The sequence below is a fragment of the Polypterus senegalus genome, chromosome 8 (assembly GCF_016835505.1).
Source record: "Polypterus senegalus isolate Bchr_013 chromosome 8, ASM1683550v1, whole genome shotgun sequence".
In the NCBI taxonomy this organism is placed as follows: Eukaryota; Metazoa; Chordata; class Cladistia; order Polypteriformes; family Polypteridae; genus Polypterus; species Polypterus senegalus.
The window spans coordinates 161,309,565-161,325,727 of NC_053161.1; the positions used below are offsets into that span (position 1 = coordinate 161,309,565).

Sequence of the window (16,163 nt, forward strand, 5' to 3'; positions counted from 1 at the left end):
GTTGTTTTCATACTTTTACACACACACACATATATATATATATATATATATATATATATATATATATATATATATATATATATCGCTGCACGTTTCATGTTATCTGTTACATAATTACCATCTTATTTAGTTCAGTTCGGCACTGGAAACTTCTCGCCGAATGAGTAGAGCCGCCTGTGAGGGCTTTTATTTTGACACGATTCGTTTTGCCGGAAGTGCTTGTTTTGGGTTGGCGCTGTTGCTGGTGTTTCGCTATTCAGTCCCTCGGTCTTACTAGAGAAAACATTTCCGAAAAGAGACGAGGTAAGTAATAACAAAATGTATTGTAAGGAGACATGGGGACATTAGGGGTGCAGTTGTGCAGGAGGTCAGAGACACCCGATCGGGGCTTGGAGCGTCTCGAGGGGCAGCGGAGTCCCCCCCGTCCACATTAATTCGGACTCGTAACCGATACGAATAAACCAGAGTGACGGCTTCGAGCCAGTATTTTTCAGGATTGGTTAGTGTATAGCATTGTATTTATTTTTAGGAGACTGGCTTTACCGTGTGCCTGCCGGTGTGACCTGCAGATTGATCCTTCATTTTGTCTTTCTGTTTGTCGGACGTGTGTCCACCAAGTGTATTCGTGAGTGAGCCCACGTGCGGCATGTCAAATATGAAAGGCTACGAACAGCCCAATCTCAGTCGAAATCGCACAAAATCGCTAGTCGGTGCATTTCAAGCCGCAACATTTTCAAATACAATGTCTAAAACTTGTAATATTTATTTATTTTTCAATCAATTGATTTATTGTCATGACGCAAGTTAATGTATAAGTTGTAGAATACTCTTGTCTTTTTGTTCATCTAGAATAATAACCGGTTTGCATAAACAATGTAAATCAGTAGTTGGCTGCAAGCGAATAAGGGGAAGTGAATTAAGTAGCCAACTTCCGCCTTGTGAAAAATAACCGTTATTTGCATGCTGAAACAGAAAGAAATTCAGAGAAACAACGTTTCTGTGACACACCTGATGAAGGATATACAACCAAAAGACTTTTAACAGCTGCGATCTTTGGAAGAAAGACAATCGTTCCCTGAAGTATATAACAGTTATCTCCGCACAAAAAGAACAGATCCTTTCTTGCAGGGGACAAGTAGCAGTTTATTGTTCATACAAATATAATTCCTTTGGCTACAAAGGTTTCCTCCATAGCAGTAATTGGTTGATGATTTTTACCAGTAACACCTAATTTTCTTTACAATTAGATAGGAGCGGCTAGGACTGCAATGTCATTGGATGAATGAACAGTTACAGCCTGTGACAGGCCGGTTTTGGCGGAAGTGCTGCAGTCCAGGACGCCATAATCCTCCGGGCGCACCCTGGCGGTGGCCTCGGACCTCAACAGGTTAGAAGGCCTACATGCAGGAATGGATGCAGATTAAAGTCATACCCAGGACGTTATCTAAGCTCCTGTAATTTAAACTCTTGATGTGTTAACTCAAGATCAGGTTCCCTCAAACGAACTACAGTAGCTGTATTTTCTACAGGAACATCAAAACAATTCTCTGCTGCCTTCCCTGGCTGTGTATTTCCTGCATCAACAGGAGTTACAACCAGCAGCTTTTGAAAGTAATGTGGGCTCAGCCTCAGCCCAAGAATCAGGCAATGCAACATTGCCATCCATAATACTTGCTGAAACCTCCTTGTCAAGCAATACCCCCAAAGTTATTACATTACGCTTAAGTTCAGACTTAACTTCACTCTTACTAGCATGACGAGATAAAGAGATGTCAAAAAAGTCAGCAATAAGGAAGAGATCTGCCTTTCTACAATTATCAAGCTTATCAACAGTGGGAGCACTAGTAACCGTAAATCAAAATCCATAATAACACTAAATAGCAGTAAAACAACCTGCCACAATATACAAAAAATGGACCCTTCAGAATGAAAGGAAATACTTCCAATCATCCAAACTAAGTCCACAATACTGTATTACCAAGCAATTACTGATGCACCAAATATACTCCCACTTAAAAAAAAACCTCAAAATTTTCTTTTTGAATATACTAAAGCACTCAACTCCAAAGTCAACACCGAACCACCAAAATCAGTCTAGCCAAAACAAAGCCTTATTAACGACTGAAAAAGTGCACAAAATTACTTAAAAAAGATCCCGGGCAAGCCCCCAGATTGATTTTTGGTCTAAATTATTTGGGCTGAAGTGCCACCAAAGCCTATACAATCTTTCAAAAGTAAGCATTTTTTTTTATGTATGTGAGGGTTAACTTTAATTGAAGTAGCACCCCAATTGTATAATTTGAGCCATGGGTGATTGACAAGGTTATCGGACATAAATATTTTAGATTTGAGAAGTGTGTACGACTTACATTTGATTGCCTTGTTTCTTTATTTCATTGACTCTTTGGTATAGCACCCACCTCAATACAGAGTAAATAGAGGGGTTTAGGGCAGCCATTGTCGCCTTCATTGACAATAGAGACTTTGCTTAAGTGTCCTGAAGGAATGGCATACATGGTTTTGACCACAGCAGTCAAGGAGCTTTTACTTCAGTTCATTGTCAGAGACTTGTCAGCAGTCTGCAAGAGGCCGAGATCTAAGCAGACAGTTTACAGCTGTGTCAACAGCATTGGGTTAAGTAGAGAAGATGATACTTTATAGCACAATGCGCTTTATGTAGGAGGAATCTAATGACATAAAGGTGAATTTATGAGACAAACCTGGGAGTCCTAATGGACGTCTTTTTGCTTAGAAGCAGCTAAAAGGGGTAATAAAATGTTATGCTGCATAGCGCCCACCCCAGTAGAGATGTCAGGAAAGGTAACGTGTTAGCTATGTCCGCCTGTAAGGCCACATCAGGTGGAAATTTGGTCTCTGTATTGTAAGACGTCCTGAGCAGATGCACTGATTTGAGGGTAGCAGGAAGTGAGCCATGAGGAGTGATTGATGGAGTGGCCTCAAAGGTGTTCAGTGTGTTTTTGATTCATTTCTGAATTCTCCTGTTTCAATGTGAGGGGGTCCTGGGGTGAGCCTACTCTCATTGTTGGGTAGACTTGAATGTAATGTCCTAAATCCCCTACTCTTGTCCTCTTATGCTTTCACTCACCTGCCTGCAGCTCCAACACAATTACATTTGGGACTCCAGTCATTTCAAACCACAGTTAACGGCACCTTCGACTTCTGTACCACCTGAAGAAAGGGCCCGAGTTGCCTCGAAAACTTGCATGTTGTAATCTTTATAGTTAGCCAGTAGAAGGGGTCATTTTGCTTGACTTCTCACATTTTCTGTAGCTTAATCTATAGACCTCCAGGTGGCAAGATGGTGCAATGAGGCAAGCAGGGTGGCAGGCTTAAACTTCTGTTCTCGCATTATGTGCTGGTTAGTCTTTGATCAACTGTGGTCTCTGAATGAGATGCCAGGTTCCTGGAGAGCCCCGTATTTTTGCCACTCTTTCATTTCCCTCCCTAACCCCTTGGAGCAACAGTGTCGTTTAATCTAAGGGCCATCTCCCCTGTCGTTTCCAAGCTGTGTGCCATTTCTGGATGGGCACAGCCTTTTAACTTTCTATCAATCACTGTGCTCCCTGAGGTCATGTGTTAGGGCAAAATGTGTCTCTGCTCTTCATACACAACCAGCCTGTGGTAGCTTAGCTGTTCATGAGACCTCGGCTTTGACCAGTGAGCGGAGCAAGTGTAGCACTCTTTGATGTATTAACGTTTTAAGTTTTTCTTTTCAATACATTCTTTACTAGTATAGAGGTATATGTAAAATATTATATGTAAAGTTTAGAGCAAACACACCAAGCAGTTGCTGAAGGTCTACTCTGCTCTTTCTACAGAGTAAAAAAAGCCGTCATATCCAGTAATACAAAATGGAGGCGTTGTGCTCATCTGTCCAGGAACGTCTAGACGTAGGATACAAATGTGAAGCGGGGGTTTCAAAAGAGATGTGTGGTGATGAAGAAGAAGAGAAGAATCACTTACTGCAGACGGGTCCCCTTTCCACATATTCCATGGTAAAAAGTTTGGACATTAAAGAAGAGGACAGAGAGTGGGAAACTGCTTACCTTCAACAGGAGAATCACTGCATTAAAGAGGAGGATTATGAAAGGGTGACAGTCAAGATGAAAACAGACCCTGAGTCTACATCTCACATCACCGACGTATGGAAGGATGAAGTCATAAATGGTATAAAGGAAGAAGACCTTAAATCCGAGTCTGACTTTCAGGCTTTTTATCCAGACAAACAGGATCCTGGATTAGACTTCACACCCAGTCATAGCAGCAGCTCTCTACAGCATCGTTCTGACCCGGTGAAGTCAGAAACTTTGGAATTTGACATGGAGAGGTCTGCAGTAGCATCGGGGTCAGGTGATTCTGGAACAGGTAGGTGCTGATATGATCGGTTTGTTAACTGGGAGCCATTTGAACTGAAATCTGAAGGTTTGCTTTGATCTGTGGATTTTGCATTGACAAGTTAAAATGCCGTTTGCCTTTATAGTTTTCTTAAAATATTGTCCTTCCCCAATGAGCCTTTATATGGAGACCAGCTGTGTTACCTTTCTTCTGTAAAGTGAAGGTTCAGTCAAAAAAATCTAAATTCATTTCACCTTTTCGACATACGATTGGGAATGACTGCCATTCACTAGACATCTGTTATTGTGCATATTAATAATTTACTTCACTGTAGTAGTTAAAGCCTAATTTGATTACGCCTAATGATATGCTACTAATTATCTTTTGTGTTTACCAACACAGTGGAGTAGCCATTGTAACGGACAGCCGGGACTCATACTCGACCGAGATGCCTTCATAAGGGAAAGACCAGGGAGTAAGGAGCTGGCATGGGGGTGGTACCTCCCCCAAAATAACAGAGGCTTGCTATGGTGCCATGGGTTTGGAAGCATAGAATCTCCCCCCTGCTGGGGCCCATGGCCTCCACCAAGGAGTGCCTAGAGAAGAGCTGAGCCCTCCTTTGCAGGGCAGCTTCCATTTCTGAAAGAGTTTGTGGAAGACCTGGAGCACTTCCGGGTGTCTCTATAAAAGAGGCCGCCTCATCCTTTGGGGAGCCAGACTCGTGAGGAAGTGGATGAAACTTGATGGAGGAGTGGAGGTGAAAGAAAAAGAGAGAGAGAGAGAAAAGAGAAGAAAGGACTGTGTGCTGTTTGGTGCTTATTGTACCATGCTGCATAGGTGGGAAATGAAAGGAAAGCGTTTCCCACTCCGAATAAATCGGACTTGTGCTTCTGTCTGTTGTGTTGGGTGTTTGGAGAGCCATGTGCCCCTGGTGTTCAAAATGCACTGCTAATACCGTTAGATCTTTTCTTATTGTAATGTTGTGTTTTTGCACATCTCACAAGTACTAAGACTGCACCCCATTACTGTTTGCATTTCAAAAATGATAGCCCAACTAAGTATTACCTTAAAGCACCTTGAGAAGGCTCACTAGATTTGGTATGGAGCTGCATGGAGTAAACTTAAATTAAGTCGATACATACACACTGTTACAGTCCTGCACACCCGGTGTGTGTTTCTTATATCAGTTATCTGATGTTGCATGCAGTGTTTGTGGTTTCATTTGTGGTGGTTGGTTTTCCATTGCTTTCACATCTGTGGGAAACGTGGTTTGTATTCTACTGCTTTCACATCTGTGGGAAATGCGCAAGCAAGAGCCTCACTATACCAAGCACATAAAGCAACACATTTGAAATTGAAAAGGTACCCTGTCCTGAAATCAGAGTCCACCGCTTAACCACTAAATGGGATTGGAAGTAAATAATTCCACAATGGCTTCATTTATTTATGCTTCATAAACCTAAAGGTTACTGCAAGATAGATCTGGTATGCAAAGCAAAGAAAAGTGCAACATGGTGTCAAGAAGAAATCCAAATTAATATCACATGTCAGGTGCGATATAAATTAGGCCTGGGAAAGTTAACAAGTTAAGTTTTGCGATTAATGTGTACAGTTTAATGCATTAAAAAATATTGTTACATATACTTACATTCCAGGGCAGGCAACGAGACAATCACCTCAAGCAAGGCAAGGCAAGTCAAGTTGGGGAGCCTGCACTGGTACAGTGCGTTGCTGCACCCACTACACGACGAAACAACTCGGGATCCCGGTTTGTAACCCCCCAGGCAGACATGCGGTCCAGTCCCACCTTCCGGAAATGACCCTCTACCTGCCGCAGCCAGGTGTTACGTGGGCGACCCCATGGCCTGGTCCAGCCACTCGGGTCCCCAACAATGACAATCTTATGAGCCGGATCACCCTCGGGGAAATGCGCCACGTGAATGTAGTGCCGTAACTGATGCTCCTTCACAATACAGGTCATGTGCCTCATTTGGGACTCCAACTGCTCATTTGACACAAAGTCAAAACAATGGTACCCAAGGATTCTCCAAAGAGACACAATACTGTCCAGTCTTCGTCTCAGGTCACTGGATAGTGTCCATGTCTCGCAACAATATAGACAGGACGGACCAGGACTCTAAAGACTTGGACCTTCGTCCTTTTCCAGATATCAGGAGCGCCACACACCCCTTTCCAGTGACCTCATGACCCCCCCCATGCTCTCCCAATCCGGCTACTGACTTCATAGGAAGAGTTACCAGAGACATGAATGTCACTGCTGAGGTAAGTAAACCTCTCGACAAGGTCGACACTCTCTCCGCAAACAGACACACTGCTGACGGCTGTGCCCAAGAGGTCATTAAAGGCCTGGATGTTGGTTTTTATTCAGGACACTCAGACTCCTCGCTCAGTCTCGAGCACCCCGATCAGAGCCTCCATTGACTCCGCGAAGATCACAGCATCGTCAGCAATGTCAAGATCCGTGAATCTTTCTTCACCAACAGATGCCCCACAGCCTCTGGACCTCTCAACCTTGCCTAACACTCAGTCCATACAAGCATTGAACAGAGTAGGAGCAAGAACCCTTCAGGCAGTAAAACAATGGTACAAATAGGTTAGGTTACATACACATCCAGTACCACATTTATTTACTGCCTTTAAACATTTTAAGAAATACAATTTTTCATTTTATTTTCTCTGTACGTTTAGCATTCATTTGCTCAGAGGTTGATGTGCTTACTGCTTCCTGAGCAGCTCTTCTTTTCTCCACCCTAGCTGCCTGCTTCTTCTCTTCTTTCGTCTGCATCTTTATGAGATAAAACTGATGAAGTCAGTGTCCATCCATCCATCCATTATCCAACCCACTATGTCCAAAGTACAGGGTCACAGGGGTCTACTGGAGCCAATCCCAGCCAACATTGGGCGCAAGGCAGGAAACAAACCCTGGGCAGGGCGCCAGCCCACCTCAGTTAAGTCAGTGTTTGTGTTGCAATTGCTTAGTTTGTTTTCTTTAATTTTTCACTTAAGCTGGCACTTAAGTCTTCAATCTGCCTCCAGAATGATTTAAGATATGAAGAGGTAGTGACGGCGAAAGTGGCAGGTAATGAGAATGGCGCCCATACACATGCGCTGCGCGGCCGCCCTGCTGGCCACTGCTGAGATTTGATTCTACAATAAAATAGATAGATACTTTATTAATCCCAAGGGGAAATTCACATAATCCAGCAGCAGCATACTGATACAAAGAAACAATATTAAATTAAATAGTAATAAAAATGAAAAGAATTAAAATAAAGTTAATGTTCGCATTTACTCCCCCGGGTGGAATTGAAGAGTCGCATAGTGTGGGGAAGGAACGATCTCCTCAGTCTGTCAGTGGAACAGGATGGTGACAAAAGTCTGTCACTGAAGCTACTCCTCTGCCTGGAGATGACACTGTTAAGTGGATGCAGTGGTCATGATTGACAGGAGTTTGCTTAGTGCCCGTCGCTCTGCCACAGATGTTAAACTGTCCAACTTTAATCCTACAATGGAGCCTGCCTTCTTAACAAGTTTGTCCAGGCGTGAGGCGTCTTTCATCTTTATGCTGCCACCCCAGCACACCACTGCGTAGAAGAGGGCACTCGCCACAACCGTCTGGTAGAACATCTGCAGCATCTTACTGCAGATGTTGAAGGATGCCAACCTTCTCAGAAAGTAAAGTCTGCTCTGAGCTTTCTTACGTAGAGCATCAGTATTGGCAGTCCAGTCCAATTTGTCATCCAGCTGCACTCCCAGGTATTTAAAGGTCTGCACCCTCTGCACACAGTCACCTCTGATGATCACAGGATCCATGAGGGGCCTGGGCCTCCTAAAATCCACCACCAGCTCCTTGGTCTTGCTGGTGTTCAGGTGTAGGTGGTTTGAGTCGCACCATTTAACAAATTCCTTGATTAGTTTCCTATACTCCTCCTCCTGCCCACTCCTGATGCAGCCCACAATAGCAGTGTCGTCAGCGAACAATAAAATGAGGAATACCCTTGGAGGTCAATCATCACCCCAAAAGCGGACAGTAGACGTCACGTAGTATATGTGTACCAAATTTCAGGTCAAACAGTTTGCGAGCTACAGGTGATTTAAAATCCTGGACAGACAAACGAACATCTTTATATAGAAAGATTTTATGATTACATGTTTTAATGTTAGACGTGATTAATTACATCCCATGATCTGATCATTTTTTTTTCTTTTTTTTTTGATCCCCATCCCTAATATAAATACATCTGACGATTCAGTTTCTGTAGTTTCCTTTAAATTCATGACCTAATGGACATGCTTTAAAACGGATTCACTTCTAAAATCTGCAGCAGCCCCATTTCTTCACCAGTGTGATAGACTGAGCTTTACACGACAGAATGGTCAAGTGGTGACATCTGACCAATGAAGCCCCCTGGTGTTGGGTTCATCACACGTGGCAATCATACCATCTCGCAATTTCTTTTCCAAATGTGTTTTATAATCAGCGTGTCATAAATTCAGTTGTTACATTCTAAAACTTGCATTAACTTATTTTGGTCTCAAACAATACGTACGCATCTGTAGGAGCTTTTCCTGTCATTTTAAAGTATAACTCTCACATTTTAGGAAAGAATTGATTAGTAATTAGCAGTTGAAAATATTGTAATTGAATCTAATGATCTGATTTCACTCAAAAACTCAGACTTGACAGACCAGCCCTGAGTTTCCGAATTGGAAGTCCATCTTAAGGGGTTGTTCCAATTGAAATACAGACACGCAAATTCACCGTCAGTTTTGGATGGACTGCTATAAAGCAGGGTAGAGTCTGAATTGGGATCAGCGGAGTTTTTTTTAACTCCGTGTCATCCAAAGGTCTACGCTCAAGGGGTCACTGATGTACTGACACAAACTGGTACTTTGCATCCCCATCATCATGTGCATTGGAAATAAGATGCTGTTTTGAGTTTTAGACGTCAAAACGATAATTTGAACCTTACTTAAAAAAACTCCCGTGATGTGATCATGTGGAGGTGAAGCACCTTACGTGTGAGTATGTCACCGATTCCTGGCAGGTGTTGCTGTATCGACTCTGTGTCTGAGGCGATGACTTGATCCCTTATCACCTTTCTTATGATGAGAACATTTTGAAATGCTTCAAATGCATCCCGGCTTGATATGACTTGTGCGAGAATAAGAGATAGATACAGTATACAAGGTGTAGAATCATGTCCACATACAATCTGAATTGGGTGTAAGATGCATAATTTGCAAAAAGCAACTTGGCTGTTCCAATAATACATCTGTGGTTCACCTTTTATAGTCAACTAGCTGAAATACCCAGCATTGCCTGGTATTATTTTTTATTGTTTCAGAAAATTATAATAAAAGAAAAACACAACTTTAAAAATTAAAAATAAATGAACAAACAGTAAAGACTCACTAATGTGCTTGTCTTACGGTCTTGTATGAATGTTATCTTCCAGTTTGTGCTCGGAACCGGCCAATTCTATTTAATTTCAAAAGCAACAGGCGTGCTGTGCTGCTCAAACATAAAGAATGCTGGCAGTCACTTCTAGTTCGCCCCCTGGTGGTCATTCCAAGTGTCAACTGGATGATAACATGCATACAAGAGCGCAAGATCACCCCCCCACCTTACCCTGAATGAGGTGGGTTAGGGCTGATTTCACCCTACAGTCGACCAATGAGAAACGTGTATCAAGTTTCATACAAATCGCTCCAGCCATTCGGAAGTGATGCTGGGACATACATACACACGCAAACATACACATTGACCTTTATATATATTCATAGCATCCGTAGTCTAAGTCCCGATCTGATTGTATGGGTGGTTACCTACCAGGTAACGCATGTGGCTGGTCTGCCAGTTGGCAAACATCTGCCACGGTGCCCTCTTCATTTGCGAGAAGCAGATCATAGAATGTTACATAGTTTTACTGTCAAATAATGCAAAGAGTATGCGGCACATGTTTCGCCCTTATTTGGGCTCATCAGGCGTACACACTCCACTGCACCCCTCACGGGGATTGATGAGGTTCGATCCCTGCGAGGGGTGCAGTGGAGTGTGTAGGCCTGATGAGCCCAAATAAGGGCGAAACACGTGTTGCATACTGTTTAAATTATTTGACAGAAAACTATGTTTTATATATATATATTTTAGCAGTAGGGGGCATTATCGTGCCCTTGAACCCTCAGGTACCACGCCAGACACCAGGTAAAAGTGCTACAATTCTTTGTTTTATTATAAGAATTACGTACACCAAGCGCCCTCCACTCCAAACTATTCATTAATCAATACCATAATAATAATAATAATAATCACAATACCAATCCTCCGACTCCCAGATACGTTGCCCTCCTACCACCCAGCTCAGCTCATTGTCTGGGAGTTCCCATGGTCCTTTTATACTCCCTGACCTGGAGGTGTTCCTGCCCAACAGTCCTTATTCCTTCTGGGTCAGGGTAAATAGTCCTTATCTTCACCCCGGAAGCACATCATCCCTTCTGCTCATGTGATTTGGAAGTACTTCCGGGGTATAGGGCAAAAAGAAGTCTTCGGTCCTCCCTGCAGCTCCCTCTTTTGGCCCCTGTGGTATCCAGCAGGGCTGAGGATAAAAACTACAAAGTCCATGACTCCCTGCTGGTCTTCGGGGCACCTCCATACTTCAGGTAGGGCTCCATCTGGCGGCTTGGGAGACTTGGCCATGATAAACTGCCGGGCACAGTCCACAATATATATATATATATATATATATATATATATATACACACACACACATACATACAGTGGTGTGAAAAACTATTTGCCCCCTTCCCGATTTCTTATTCTTTTGCATGTTTGTCACACAAAATGTTTCTGATCATCAAACACATTTAACCATTAGTCAAATATAACACAAGTAAACACAAAATGCAGTTTTTAAATGATGGTTTTTATTATTTAGGGAGAAAAAATCCAAACCTACATGGCCCTGTGTGAAAAAGTAATTGCCCCCTTCTTAAAAAATAACCTAACTGTGGTGTATCACACCTGAGTTCAATTTCTGTAGCCACCCCAGGCCTGATTACTGCCACACCTGTTTCAATCAAGAAATCACTTAAATAGGAGCTGCCTGACACAGAGAAGTAGACCAAAAGCACCTCAAAAGCTAGACATCATGCCAAGATCCAAAGAAATTCAGGAACAAATGAGAACAGAAGTAATTGAGATCTATCAGTCTGGTAAAGGTTATAAAGCCGTTTCTAAAGCTTTGGGACTCCAGCGAACCACAGTGAGAGCCATTATCCACAAATGGCAAAAACATGGAACAGTGGTGAACCTTCCCAGGAGTGGCCGGCCGACCAAAATTACCCCAAGAGCGCAGAGACGACTCATCCGAGATGTCACAAAAGACCCCAGGACAACGTCCAAAGAACTGCAGGCCTCACTTGCCTCAATTAAGGTCAGTGTTCACGACTCCACCATAAGAAAGAGACTGGGCAAAAACGGCCTGCATGGCAGATTTCCAAGACACAAAACACTGTTAAGCAAAAAGAACATTAGGGCTCATCTCAGTTTTGCTAAGAAACATCTCAATAATTGCCAAGACTTTTGGGAAAATACCTTGTGGACCAATGAGACAAAAGTTGAACTTTTTGGAAGGCAAATGTCCCATTACATCTGGCGTAAAAGGAACACAGCATTTCAGAAAAACAACATCATACCAACAGTAAAATATGGTGGTGGTAGTGTGATGGTCTGGGGTTGTTTTGCTGCTTCAGGACCTGGAAGGCTTGCTGTGATAGATGGAACCATGAATTCTACTGTCTACCAAAAAATCCTGAAGGAGAATTTCCGGCCATCTGTTCGTCAACTCAAGCTAAAGCGATCTTGGGTGCTGCAACAGGACAATGACCCAAAACACACCAGCAAATCCACCTCTGAATGGCTGAAGAAAAACAAAATGAAGACTTTGGAGTGGCCTAGTCAAAGTCCTGACCTGAATCCAATTGAGATGCTATGGCATGACCTTAAAAAGGCGGTTCATGCTAGAAAACCCTCAAATAAAGCTGAATTACAACAATTCTGCAAAGATGAGTGGGCCAAAATTCCTCCAGAGCGCTGTAATAGACTCATTGCAAGTTATCGCAAACGCTTGATTGCAGTTATTGCTGCTAATGGTGGCCCAACCAGTTATTAGGTTCGGGGTCAATTACTTTTTCACACAGGGCCATGTAGGTTTGGATTTTTCTCTCCCTAAATAAAAAAAACCATCATTTAAAAACTGCATTTTGTGTTTACTTGTGTTATATTTGACTTATGGTTAAATGTGTTTGATGATCAGAAACATTTTGTGTGACAAACGTGCAAAAGAATAAGAAATCAGGAAGGGGGCAAATAGTTTTTCACACCACTGTATACATGTAATATGAAAATACTGTTTATGTGTATACAGTATTTATTATTTATGTATGTATGTATGTGTGTATGTATTTATTTAAAGACTTCTGTACAAAAAGCCAAATTACATGCTTGGGACAATAAAGGTCTGTCTCTCTGTGATATAGTATCTATCTATCTTATAATGCCTTTTATCTATCTATCTATCTATCTATCAAGAGGGATTGTGGTTTAAGATGATGGGATAAGTAGATGGCACCAAGAAGCCATGGTTTGTGTATTTCTGATGCTGGACAAGGATTTTGAGCCATCAGAAGTAACAATGGGTACTCTATAACAACAGAACGAACAACGGTGCATTTGTTGCAACACGAATTGCAGTCAGTGTTATGAGATTGCACTCTTTTTAGATTTATTTACTTTTCTATTACATTTGTATAAGTTTAGCTTCACCCGGTTTGTGTTTCAAAGTATGATTATTTCCTAAATTCACATTTTGTATTTCAGCAGATTTACAAGACGGTGGTGTCTCCTTACCTTTGTTCACTCAAACCTCTGAGGCTATGAGGAAAGTAACATCTGGATCAGAAAATGGAACAGCAGCCCCTTTGAAGGGTACTTCTGCATCTATGGTGAGGCTGAAAAAGACGGATGCAATCGACACTCGCCTACTGGTACATAATATGGTACCACAAACTTCGCTTGTCTGTCAAGAAGGGACGGGGAGGAAACATTTTCTATGCAAAGAGAAGGGAAATTCTGCAGCAAATAAGCCATACTGTTTCAAATGTGGCAAAAAATTCTCCAGCAAAAGCAGTCTTAACAAACACACAAGAATTCACACTGGAGAGAAGCCACATCTCTGTTCTGAATGTGGCAAACGATTCTTCACCAGATGGCAACTTGAGACTCACACAAGATTTCATACAGGAGAGAAGCCATATGGCTGTTTACAATGTAATAAACGATTCACTAATCGTAGCTCTCTTCAGATGCACAGAATATTTCACACTGGAGAAAAGCCACATCGCTGTTCTCAATGTGACAAACGATTTGTCACCATTTCTCATCTTCGGATTCATACAAGAATTCACACTGGAGAAAAACCATATGGCTGTTCTGAGTGTGGCAAACAGTTCTTGTGTAAGAGTGGTCTTGAAACCCATACAAGAATTCACACTGGAGAGAAGCCATACCAGTGTTCTGAATGTGACAAACGATTTTACACCCGTACCCATCTTAAAATTCACACGAGAATTCACACTGGAGAGAAGCCATATCAGTGTTCTGAATGTGACAAGCGATTCACCACCAGCAGCTCCCTTCGGATGCACTCAAGACTTCACACGGGAGAGAAGGTATATTACTGTTATGAATGTGACAAACAATTCACCACCAGTACCTATCTTCGAATGCACACAAGACTTCACACTGGGGAGAAGCCATATCACTGTTCTGAATGTGGCAAACGATTCACAACTAGCAGCTCTCTTCAGATGCATACAAAGCTTCACACTGGAGAAAAGTTATATCACTGTTCTGAATGTGACAAACACTTCACCACTAGTGCCTGGCTTCGGAAGCACACCAGACTTCACACTGGAGAGAAGCTGTATCACTGTCCTGAATGTGACAGGCAATTCATCGCCAGTTGGCAACTTGAGATTCATGCAAGACTTCACACTGGGGAGAAGCCATATTGCTGTTCTGAGTGTGGCAAACGATTCAACTATAAGGGGAGTCTCATAAGACACACGAGAATTCATTTGGGAGAAAAGCTGTTTCACTGTTCTGAATGTGGCAAACAATTCTCGAGTAGTAGCTATCTTAAGATACACAAAACAATTCACACTGGAGAGAAGCCATATTGCTGCTCTGAATGTGGCAAGCGATTTGCCACTAGAAAGTATCTTAAGACACACACAACAATACACACTGGAGAAAAGCCCCGAGGGAAGGCGTATCACTGCTCCGAATGTGGAAAGCAGTTGTCTACCAAGCGGAGTCTAATCAGACACACTAGAATTCACACTGGAGAGAAGCCTTTTTGCTGCTCACAGTGTGAGAAGAAGTTCTCTACCAAGAGCAGTCTTGCAAGACACATTCGATTTCACAACAGAGCCCCCTTCTCCTGTGACGAATGTGACAAGCAATTCTCTACGAAGAACAGTCTTATGAGACACGCTAAATTTCACAGTGGAGTTAAACCCTTTAGCTGTTCAGAATGTGACAAGCAATACTGTACTCAGAGAAGTCTTTTGAGACATGCTCGAATTCACACTGGAGAAGATCATAAGGCAAAGGAAGGTCAAGCTATCTGTTGATTGCCTCCGAGAGTCTTTTCTGTCTACCTTTGGGAGAGTCCTTCAGGGTGACGAATCTGTAGCGGCATCACTCGTGTAAGCCTGGCACACACTGCACCCCGTCACATATTCAGCTATACAGGAAACTACAGTGCATTTGTGGACATGAGTGGCAGCTGAGTAACCTTTTGACCTGTGGATGACTCCTGTGATAATGATTTTGAACAGAAGAGGGAGAAAGTGACTGTTCAGGATGGCTGCGGTCTTCGATAATACGGTTTTGGTTTTGTATGACACTGTGCCTACTACATGTGACCTGACCAGAACAGAATTGTGTTCCAGTAAGATTCTGTGCCAACTCCACACTAACTAATGGGGCTGATCTAAATAGGGTACTGTACCAGGATATTATATCCACAGTGGGCATGGACTGGAAATTACACTTTTGTGTGTTTTAACAAATTTGGATTCATATGTGTACCAGTTCTGTATTTAGTAATTAGCATAATCTATACTTCTATTTTAACTGGGACATGTTCGCAGTGCTCAGTGTCTGTATTTAGTGAAAAGTGAAATACAAAAAAATACATAAATAAGTTGTACCCTTTTAGAAGATATTGAGCTGAACTCGTCAAGGTTCTCCTCAGATGCATATGGAAATCATCTTGATGATAACCAAAATGTGTTGTGCCCACTTCAGGCTGTCCTTGATTTTGACTCCAAGACAGTTAAGGCTGCCCTTCTGCTACAGATGACAGTGCAATTAGAAGTCCATATAGAGAAATGAACCTGAGGAGAGGAGCCTTGTGTGTTTTCAGAATATCCATCCATTATCCAACCCACTCTATCCTAACTACAGGGTCATGGGTGTTTGCTGGAGCCAATCCCAGCCAACACAGGGTGCAAGGCAGGAAACAAACCCCAGGCAAGGCCTACTGTTTTCAGAATATGTATTTTTTTTATTTGTTTGAGAGGTGAAACACACACAGATTGTAACTCTAAATGTGGTAAATGGCTCTTACAGTCCTTAGAAAGCCACCATATTTAAACACATGCAAGTGTCCATGCCAGAAAGAAACAATGTTACCATCCTGTGTTTGTCATAAATA

General features: G+C 42.4%; 1 protein-coding gene across 2 annotated transcripts; it reads left to right on the plus strand.

Moving 5' to 3' along the window:
* Positions 1-230: 230 nt before the first annotated feature.
* On the plus strand, positions 231-15,944 carry LOC120533253 (zinc finger protein 345-like). Of its 2 annotated transcripts, none has more exons than XM_039760046.1 (3): positions 231-303; positions 3,840-4,386; positions 13,259-15,944. In XM_039760046.1, the coding sequence occupies exons 2-3, from the start codon at positions 3,873-3,875 to the stop codon at positions 15,073-15,075; spliced, it is 2,331 nt and encodes a 776-aa protein (XP_039615980.1). In that variant the 5' UTR covers positions 231-303; positions 3,840-3,872; the 3' UTR covers positions 15,076-15,944. The 2 variants fall into 2 exon arrangements, with proteins under 2 accessions (XP_039615980.1, XP_039615981.1); XM_039760047.1 differs by having other exon boundaries at positions 13,262-15,944.
* Positions 15,945-16,163: the final 219 nt, after the last annotated feature.

Excerpts from the sequence above, each read along its gene's own strand:
- LOC120533253 (XM_039760046.1), top strand. The coding sequence starts at position 3,873 with ATGGAGGCGTTGTGCTCATCTGTCCAGGAACGTCTAGACGTAGGATAC. Across the intron at positions 4,387-13,258 it reads GTCAGGTGATTCTGGAACAG|CAGATTTACAAGACGGTGGT; the intron begins GTAGGTGCTGAT and ends TTTGTATTTCAG.